General features: G+C 51.7%; 1 protein-coding gene across 1 annotated transcript in view; it reads right to left on the bottom strand.

The window, feature by feature from the left end:
• Window positions 1-5,561: 5,561 nt before the first annotated feature.
• The window catches only part of ARHGEF10L (Rho guanine nucleotide exchange factor 10 like), a 109,336-nt gene continuing 104,225 nt past the window's right edge, over window positions 5,562-10,672 (bottom strand). The window contains exons 27-28 of the mRNA XM_084822337.1: window positions 8,646-8,768; window positions 5,562-6,701 (exon numbers count right to left, since the gene is read on the bottom strand). Of these exons, the coding sequence (XP_084678463.1) occupies window positions 6,169-6,701; window positions 8,646-8,768 (656 nt within the window). The 3' untranslated portion in view covers window positions 5,562-6,168. The remainder of the gene's footprint in view (window positions 6,702-8,645; window positions 8,769-10,672) is intronic.

Here is a 10,672-nt window from a genome sequence, read left to right as displayed (position 1 = left end):
GTCCTGGGAGCCCCATGATGCCTTTCTGTGATGGAATCCTCTCCCTGAACTGATACTTCTGGAGCCTCTTCTTCAGAAGACAAGGGGTTGAGATCATCTGAGGATGAGGGTTCAGGGTCCTGGTCTGTGACACCACTGCTCTCTTGCTGCTCTCTGGATCTGCCGCCTGAGGTGCAGGATTCTCCCAGCCCCATGGGAGTGCTGGTCTCAGTCTGCCCTGGGATAAGGCAGGTTCTGGTGTTCCTATGAGAATTGATCTGCCCTGCTGTGTACTCCAGAACCATCCATGTCACCCCTGCACCACACCACCGCCAGCAGAAACAAATGATTAAAACGGGCGCATTGGATGATGTATTAGGGATTCAAGAGTATCCAAACCTGTGTAGGAATGAGCTACCCCATCACTGAAAACATCCTGACCTGAATATCTTTCTGGCAGAAAGCACCACTTTATTACTATGCTATTATTTAACTATCCTTCATTATTGCTCGTAAACACACCGAGCCAAGATTTGCAGAAACCAACAAGAAGCACTTCTTCTCTGCCGTGACATGACTGCTGGCTGGTTGGTTTGCACTCCCTTCATCCCTGGAGTTAGCCAAAGGGCCTTTTAGAAGTCGCTGATCTGAGCAGGCCCCGCTGGTCTCATTTGTGGCCGAGAGTCCCTGTGCTTTGCGGCAGAAAACGACTTGCCAGGGGCAAGAACAGCTCCAAATAAAAGGGATGCTGAATGCCGCTCGAGGAGGGAGAGTGAACAGCATGCAGAAAGAAAGAAAGAAAGAAAGAAAGAAAGAAAGAAAGAAAGAAAGAAAGAAAGAAAGAAAGAATTTCCCAGGCACCTCTTGCCATTCCAAATGATCCATTTGAGCATTCCCCCCAAGCCCCCCCATTCTGTGAGTTCCCAGCACAGCCAAATCTCCCACTCCCCATTGTACTTAGTGTTTTCAACGTGCCTTGGACAATACTGCTAAACAGTCAGAAGCAACTACCTACATTCTAGCAACCTGCTGCCCCCCAATGTGTTGGACTACAACTTCAGTCATCCCCAGTCAAGGGAATGATGGAAGTCATCTGGAGGGCACACGATTGCAGACAGCTGCTCTGACCCAATCAGTTAGTTCTTTTATACTTAACCCCAAGACCTCAGTCCAAAAGATCCCATTTCACATCCCGACGAATGCCAAGGTGCTGCTTTCCGATCATGCAGGGCTTTGCGAATGATGGCGGGCACGCACCTCTCGGCTCTCACCCTATATTGTTGGTGCCACTAAACATATGGATGCCCCAAGCAGCCACTGGGGTCATGCTGAACCCTCAAAAGAGGATGAGAGCAAGACACGTGTGGAGGAGACACAATAGCTAAATCGAAACTCCATGCTTAGAAGTAATCTTCCTGAGTCCCAGGTGCCGAGGACAAACAATAGAGGGCGTTTGTGCCCTGCATAGAGTATCTGGCTGACCACTGTTGGAAGCAACTGGCTAAACGAGATTAGGGCAGTGGAGACTGGTGGTGCCAATTTTGGTGGAGCTAAATCAATTGCAGGTTTCAGTCAGAACCCGGAAGGAGCTATCCAAGGTGCTTAGCCCATTTCGGGGATACATTTCAGCAATCTGGATAGCTCCTTTAGAGTCCTGGCTTGTTCTGACTGAAACCCGGAATGGATGCACAGTCCCACCGCAATCAGAGCCACCAGCCGCCACCGGATCAGGCGTGTCAGGCCTCAGCCCCAGTTCCAAGAGCAGCCACGCACCACACCCTTCCCCCACCACTGATCATTTGGTGGTTCCTGGGCTTTTGCAGTTTCCCCCCATTTTAAAAGGCTGACAAGCTTCTCCTAAGCTTCAGAGACCGGCAGGAAGAGCTTGAAGCTAGAATAGGCCAGTGTTTTGACACCACCCCTTTGGCCCCGCCCACACCAGGAAAGCGCCCCCCCACACACGAGCCTCTCCAAAATTGAATTTGGTCCCCAGGCAGAAAGAAGTTTGACATCCCCTAACTAGATGGACGTTTAGTCTGATCCAGCAGGGCTTTTTTATGTTCTTGTGCAGTTGGAGTTTTAGACCAGGGATGGGGATCTTCCGGCCCACGAGCCGGATCCGGCCTGCGTGGGTTCCCAGTCCAACCTGCCAGATTCTCTCCCAGGCCATCCCCGTCTCTCCTAGGCTACACCCAACGCTCAGCACTAGGGAAAGGCTGGCTCTGTAGCTGAGGAGGGGAAGGCAGGCCCTTCCTCCGCGCAGGGCGAGGTACAGACCGACCGCTCTGCACATCTCTCTGCACGAAGAGAGGAGTCTGATGACATCAGGAGACAGGGCTTCAGGGGAAGGGGTAGGGCGTTGGGGGAAGGGGGCCTCTCCCAGCCTCGGGGGGTTGTCCCAGGAGCCAAGAGTTCCCCACCCCTATTTTAAACACTGGAAACACTTAGCAATAAGTGGCTGAAAGACTTTATTATTATTCCTTACCCTGGAACTAAGAGATGTAATTGTATTGATATTTCAATGAATTTTCATGTCGCATATTGAAATAGTTGCCTCTTTCGAAGGATTTCGTCATGACATGTGGTTGATGCAAATTAATTGAACAAAGGAGGACTTGAAGAGAGTAACGTTGATGTTTTAATGCTTCCCCCGACCCTCTCTTTCTCTCTCACGAAAAGAACCCAATTGGCAAGTCAAAACAATGAGACACATCGGGGGGGGGGGGGAGTTGATGTAAGACAACTTAATCTGCAGCAGAAATGGGGGGTATAAAGAAAAAGAAAGGAAGACGGGGGAAACGCTACATGCATTTAACATCTAATTAGGAAAAAAATAAGCTAAGGAAATCGTGTTCAACTCGTAATGGGGCCTTCTCCGACAGCGGCAGCCGAGATGGCCCATTTCAAGGTTGAGTGGCCGAGAATATAATTGAAAGGCGAAAATGAAATTGGAGTTATCAAGAGATTGGATTTGGGGTGGATTTAACTGGCTGATAAGAAAAACATGCCCTCACACTTGCCAGAACAGGAACGCCAGCCTTGGTCCGACTGTCGCCCGGGTTTTCTCCCAGGATCGCCCATTCTCGCTTGCTCATGCCCAAATTCATCCGCTCTCAGCCCTGTCCTCTCTTACTCATCCCTGGATGTTTTGCTAGGTCCACTCCACCTCCCAGTGTCAAATTTTCCTGTACCCCCGGTCTGTCAATATGGATCAAGGGCAGGGAGCCTCTGGCCTGCAGAGGGTTGGTTACCTTCGGAGGGCCCCTCCCGCCCCTAAGCATGGCTTCGCTTGCCCTTCGACAGCCCTGCTCCGTGTCCTCTCCTCACTGGGAGGAGCCGTGCAGGCGAGGATGCTTCACGACGCACAGGCCTTCTCCAATAGGAACAGGCCCCCGTGTAGCACGGTCAGTTCCTCGGGATTCATCAGCCCAGGGTGCCAGCTGGGGACCACATGACGTCGGGAGCCATGGCCCCAACCCTTTGATGTCAGCTGGCATGGTGTCAGGAGCGCCCTGGCAGCCTCTCTCAGTAGACTCCAATAGCCAACTCAAGACACAGACGAAAGGATTCTTTTCAAGGCTTTAATCCTTTTACAACTTAATGTCTCTTTCAGATGCCAATCACCAGCGACTAAGCAATGAACAGCAGAGTAGCCTATGTGCCGAGAAGGCAGTTGCTCCCCGTTTGAAGGAGAATCACTTGAAGACCCTGAACTTATGGGCTAGGGAGAGATCCTCCCTCTTTCCCTTGGGTCCACGGGACGCGGCCGTTGCTTGCGCGCCAAACGGGCGCTACGCCTCCTTTCTGCGCCCTCCATTGCTCGTCGCTCCCTGCGTCTGCGTCGAGCGTCTAGCAAGCCCCCCTCCCGCACTCTCTCACTGCCCGGGTCACTATCTCTCTCAGGAATGCCAACAGGAGGAATCTCTGCCAGCTGCTGTGCCTGTGAGGGATGAGCGGGCTCCTCTCCCATGGATTGCTGATCCTCCTCAGAATCAGAACTGCTCTGGGGTTCTATCGGCTCAGTTTCCAGCCTGACACATGGCATCTTGAGGTCTGTGGAGGGCTGGAGGGGGGGCATCCTAGTTGCTCACAGCCTGCGTTCTTGGCCTCTCCTTGGGGCTCACAGTTATGGGGACTCTCAGGATGGCTAACCTACTTATGTATTCGATTTGTACCCTGCAAAAATAGTGCTCAAGGCAGCTTACAATCACTGATCAAAACAGCAATAAGCAAATACATTAAAACACAGCTAAAACAATAAATAACACAACAACAGAGTAAAAACAGCATCCAGCTCAACAGACCCGCTTACACGCCAAAGGCCTGCTTGAATAAAGAGGTCTTTGCCTGCCGGAAGGACAACACGGGGAGCGAACCTAGCCTCCCTTGGGAGGAACTTCCACAGCCTGGGAGCGGCCACCAAGAAGGCCCTCTCTCGCATCGCCACCACACACGCCTCTGAAGCCAGCGGTCTCAACGGAAGGGCCTCTCCCAATGATCTCAAGCAGGCTCAAATGGGAGAAGGCACTCATTCAGGTAACCTGGTCCCAAGCAATATAGGGCTCTACAGCTCATAACCAGCACTTTGAATTGTGCCTGGAGACAGAAGTCAGCGATGCTGTTGTAACAAAACAGTCCCATGCTACCTGTAACCAGCCACAGTCAACAGTCTGGTCACAGCACTCTGGTCCAACTAACATTTCTGAACAGTTTTCGAAGGCAGCCCCATGTAAAGCGCGTTACAGTCATCCAAATGGGATGTAACCGAGGCATGCATGGCAGTAGCCAGGTGCATATTCTCCAGGAATGGGTGCATTTGGCGCACTAGCCGCAGCTGCGCAGCTGCGTTCCTGGTACTGCCTCAGGGAGCGCCTCACCACCTGTGTCCCTGCGATCACCAGAGGGAGCATTCGGGGGGTGCCGCGTGCGCCAGAGTTTTGCCTGTGGAGCAGCTGCAGTGGGGCGTTTACCGCCACAGCACTCACCCTCTGGAACGCTTTACCCATTGACATTAGACAGACCCACACAACTCTGATGCTCGGATGTCTCCTCAAGACCCATCTCTTTCCCTGAAGTGTGCCCCAGCCAGCTGGCTTGTAGCACACGGCAGTGTGTGCGGTTTTAGTGCTGATCACTGGGTATCGTGTGGCTTCTATTCCTGTATTTATTGTTTGGATGCCATTGTATTTGATCCTGCCACTTTGATACCTTTGTGGAAAGCAGTATATACATTTGAACGACAAATCAAAAAGCCATAGATACACGATGAGAGCGTGCACGTCAAAATTAACCACTCTGTCACTCTTTGTACCTCTGAGGTAGAAGAAGAAAAATATTTCAAATAAATAAAGGAAGCTCCCAACAACCGATGGATCCCACAGGATGAGCGCTCCATCTCTTCCAGCTCACGTCTTCTCCTGCAAGAGTGGCTGGCAGCCACATGTACACCTCTTTTGCTTGGAAACTTTTCCCTGCATCTAATAATATGACCAAAGTCTGTGCTTACCTTGCAAGATTCTAATCCGAGACCGGTGGGAACAGCCACAACAGCTGTCAAGGAGATGTGGAAGCTGTTCTTTTTTAACCACCTTTATTTCCGCATCTGAAGATGCACCCGATATATACAGATTTTATTTATACAATGTAATAATATACAGGGTTTTTAATGTTATCTATGTATAATATATATATTTATATCTTTATATATTATATTCACACGTCGATACACAAACCCTCATGCCTCTTTCTGGTGGGGAAATGATCATTTCAGGGGTGGGGAAGAATCCGGCGACTCCATAACCTGCAGGGAGCATGCTGGTTCCTATGCCATCTGGAAAGTGTTTAAAAAAAACACACACAAGCTCATTTCTCAAGGGAAAAGGAGGAATAAAGACAAAACAAAAGGAAAAAAAGATCCTGAAATCTGAAAAGGAGTCAAAGAGCATGCTGCGAACACGTCTGAGAGAGAGAGAGAGAAAGAGTTTGAAAGGGAGGAAGGAGAGGGAGTTAAAAGCCTGGATTCCTCTTTAGACAGACCAAGGCAAGTCACTCTCCCACAGTGATCTCAGATGACAAGGGACAAGAATGCAGCTAACGTTCCAGGCAGCCCCAATCCACCACTGCATGAAGGCACAGCCGCTCTGAAGTGAGGCGTAACAGGAAGAAGAGCAGTCCGGAGGGAGGTGGCCGTTATAGCATCAGCGGGACCTGCCACATGAGCAACGTGCTGTCCGCCTCACCGCTGGCTGGCAATTTGCCGGTAGGGCTGAAGTTCCGGTAGCCTCTCCCTCCGGAGATGACGGCCAAGGAGGCGATCTCCTTGCGGTGAGCATCCCGGGAGCATGGCCGGCTACGCACCCAGACGTCAGGATCATCAGCCATTTCATAGATGGAGCCGTCCTCCTCCGTGTGCTCCGGAGCATTCCCGCCAGCAGCGGAGGGGGCCTCCCGCATGGACAGCAGCTGCCCAGGGAGGTGGGAAGTGGATCGGAGGCGGTACTGCAAGAGAATGCCCTTTTTCCTCATTTCCCGCGTCGGTGGGCTCTCCTGGGTGGTCATTTCTGAAGGCCGGCCCTCGTGCTTCTCATCAGCAGCGGGCAGAGGCTCCGTCGACGGATCTCCCTCTTTGTCACTCTTCAGGATATCTGGCGCCAGGGTGCTGAGGGCCACGGCCAGGAATTCCACAGGGCCACAGTGGCCATTGAGGGAGACCATGCCTTTCCCTGAGCAATAGAGAGAGGGATGCAAAAATGCTTTTTTATTAACAAGGAACTCAGCTGCACCTGATTCATGTCTTTAGCTACTCCATTTCTGTACCGAACAATAGGAAGGATGTTGGAGAAATCCTCAACGGATTCAAATGCATTCGGATTTCTGAGCTAATGCGCATTAGCACACTGGTGCAAGTGCTCATTAGCACGAATGTGCAAGTGCACAAATGTGCTAATGCACATTAATTGGGGCTAATGCAAATTAGTACAAGTAGAATGAAATTCTGGTTAAAAAAAACCCAATTCCGTCAAGGAGTGGACAATGGAGCGAAAGACACCTGACAATCCACTAAAGACAGAGGGAATGGATTTAACTAAATCTGTACATCCCTAGCCAATACCCAAAGCTCTGTAGGCAGCCGACAAACATTAAAACCATGAAATGCATGATCAGCCATCATCTTAAACCTTTAAAAGCTCAAACCGAAATCAAACCAACATCTAAAAAGCAGAGTAAGAACCACCGGCAGGGAAAGATCTAAAAACACAAGAACACATTTTAAGACAAAGCTGAAGAACTAAAAAACCTGGGAGAATAAAAAGCTCTTCCCCAGACACCGGAAAAACTCCAATGTAGGTAGCAGGCGAGCCTCTCTGGGGAAGGAATCCCATAAAAGGGTTGCCCGCTTCAAAGAAGGGGGCAACCCTCCTTAGTAGCCACCCACCATATTGTAGCAAACTCTCTAACAGGGCTGCGTCTTACGAAGTGGCCACTCAGCCGGATTCCCAGAGATGCCCCTGGGAAACAAGACATTGGGGAAGCAGCACACGTCTTCGTTCCCGGCAGAGTCACTGTTTCTCTACAGAACTGCACTACCACCAGGGAGAAGAGAAGCACCCCAGGGACAGGGAGCACGGCAGGGGGCAGCGGCAAGGGGACCAGCAGGAGCTGCAAAAAAAGCCACACAGGCCCCAATCATCTTCTGGCCCGCATGATGCACACCCCGGAGTTAGTGCACCATTTGCTGGGCCTTGTGGGATAAAGCAACAAGGAAGCCAAAACATTCTGTGAGACAAGGGAGCATGGGAACACAGGAAGCTGCCTTATCTTGAGGCCAGACCTTGGGTCCATCTAGCCCAGTGTTGACAACACTGACTGGCAGCAGCAGCTCTTCAGGGATTCAGGCAGGAGTCTTTTTCTCAGCCCTGCCTGGAGATGCTGAGACTCGAACCTGGGGCCCTCTGCATGCAAAGCGGGGGCTCCACCACTGAGCTACAGCCGCTTCCCTATATCAATCCGTGAAAACAAATAGTCCACAGATAGAAGTAACGACAGCCCAAAATAAAACAGAAACAAACAAATATTCAGTCAATCAGCTAAGCTGGATGGTGTCCCTCCTTGGTTTTTTGTTTTTTGTTTTCAAATCATCAGTTTGAATCCATACTTTCCAATAATCTAAAAGCTTGGCACTCGTATGCAGAAACAATGAGCACAATATGTTGGTTTAGTTATTTTAAGCAGTCCCGGTCTCTTAGAAATCCATCTCTGTTTCTTTTCGTTTTGTAGTTTGCATCTGCCACCAAGGAACAGAGGAAGCGGCATTCTACCAAGTCAGACCCTTACTCCATCTAGCCCGGTAGTTTTGACACTGACTGGCAGCAGTGGGTCTCCAGGGTTTCAGGCAGGAATTTCTCCAACCTTGCCTGGAGATGCTTAACACTGTAACCAGAACCATTTAATGTAAAAATTGTGCTCTATCACTGAGCTACAGCCTCTCCCCGCAAAGCACAGCCAGCCAGTTAAGGCATAACCTGTCAGTGATCCCGCATCTTGCTACCTGGAGATGTCAAGGGCTGAACCTGGGAGTTTCTGCATGCAAAGCAGGTGTTCTGCCAGTGAGCCATGGCCCACCTGTACCCTTGAAAAGTCGAATGCTGGAGCAGCAGGAGACTCACCTGTGATTTTGGGGATGCCTTCCAGTCTGGGCACAGGCAAGAGGACCAAAATGCCTTGGTCGGTGCCAACCCACAGAAGGCCCTGGCAGATCAGAAGGCTGGTGACAAGGACGTTCCTCTGGCCTGTCAAAAGAAAGAGAGGGTTGCTGAGCTGCAGAATTGGAAGGCACCATCTGTTTTAGGCATGCCTATTCCGAGCCTCGGTCCCAAAGGCCAGCCCCTGATCTCCACCCCCGCACTTTTCTGACCACAGGCGGCCACCCAGGCTGCAAAGCAAGCACACGGCAGGAAGGGAGCAGCTCTGGATCCCCCGAGCCAGGGGTCCAAGCCACAGGTGCCAAAAGGAAGTTGGGACATCCATCGCTGGGAAACATGATCCGTTTCTGGCCCAATGGAGCTCTGCGGCATGCACAATTTGCTTTGCATCTGGGAGCTGAGCCGCAGGCCGTCCCCCGAATTGTGGGCACTTCTTTGCACGTTTTCGAAGGTTCTGTGATTTACGTGAATTTGAGCAATTTGCACAAATTATGGCCGAATTCGCCTAAATTACACAAATTTGGTTGTAGTTTGCATAATCCATGCAAATTCAGCTGCAATTTTGCACAAATTGTCCATAAATTTGCACCAATTGCAGAACCTTCCCCCCAAAAGCCAACGTTTCTGGAAAATCCACAAACTGGCCCAACTAACTGCAGTTCCAAAGAGACACTACCCACATTTCCCAGTTGTTGTTCCCCGCTGCTCCAGAGGGCAGGATTAGAACCAGGGCCACCACCAGGCATCGGCATGGTCGGGCACTTGCTGAGGGCCTGCAGCCCAGCAGGGGCCCACTGACCAGAGCCCCCTGGACTTGCTTGTCCTCTTCCCCGTTGCAACCAGCTTGTTCCCCTGCCCCTCACTCTGGCCCAGGCGACGGTGCTGGTGAGGAGGAGGAGCGGGAGACGCCGCGGCCTCCTTGCCCCCTGGCTCCCTGCCTGTCTAGCAAGCAAGTGGCAGCAATGGTGAGAGAGAGGAGGAGGAGCAAGGGCAGCTGGTGCCCATGGCGGTGAGAATATTACAACAGAGGCTGGTGGCTGCTATTTCAGTGGGGCAGAGAATCTGCTCGGGGTTTCAGCCAGAAGTCTAAAGGAGGTATCCAAGGTGCTTAACCCATTTTGGCGATAGGGTTTGGCACTTTGGAGAGCTCCTTCAGAGTTCTGACTGGTTCTGACTGAAACCCGGAGTGAATTCGCCTCCCCACTGGAAGGTAAACTCATTGAGGGAGGGGATCCACGGAGGCTGGCTTTTCCAGGAGCTCTCAGCAGGCACTGGAGCCAGCCTTGACTAGAAGCAATGGGTGGAAGCATCAAGGATGTAGATTTTGGTTAAACCTTAGGAGAAGCGCCCTCAAACAGCAAGGGTGAGCTGGAGGCTTCCCCTTTGCTGGAGGCGTTCAAGCAGAGGCTAGAGGGCCACTTGTCCAGGATGCTGCAGATGCCCCCTGCAGTGCGGAGCCTGCATTGAGCAGGGGGACAGACTAGATCAGGAATGCAAAGCATCAGGCCCTCAGTGGGGCCAAATCCCTCTTCCCCTGGCCTCACCCCCTTTCCCCCGACCGCTGACCATGCACTGGTCTCCCCGCTTTTGCCGTTTTCCAGCAACCTTCCAAAAGGTTGAGGTGCCACTCTGGTAAGGATTGGGCCCAGCATGTCTGCAGAAGCACCTCAAGGATTGGGCCCAGCATGTCTGCAGAAGCACCTCAAGGATTGGGCCCAGCATGTCTGCAGAAGCACCTCAAGAGGGCGTGGGAGCAGACTTGGGGCCCGAACAGGAGGAGGGGAAAGGGAAGCTATCACAGTCGCAAGAGGCAGGGCAGTTGGGTCACAGCCAGCCAGAGACCTCCCCACCTGTGGGAATGCCAGATCTTGTAGTGGGGGAGGAGTTGGGAGCGAAAGACCCCAGAATCAGATGTCAGGTGAGGAGGAAGGAGCAACGTCAGACAGTGAGGCATTCTCAAAGGCTGGCCCCTCAAAAGAGGTCTCTCGGGG

This window comes from Heloderma suspectum, chromosome 15 (genome assembly GCF_057233095.1).
Source record: "Heloderma suspectum isolate Gila_16-S chromosome 15, 16-S_ref, whole genome shotgun sequence".
Classification (NCBI taxonomy): Eukaryota; Metazoa; Chordata; class Lepidosauria; order Squamata; family Helodermatidae; genus Heloderma; species Heloderma suspectum.
Note: the sequence above shows the minus strand (reverse complement) of the source record. Positions and strands in the feature narration are given on the sequence as shown.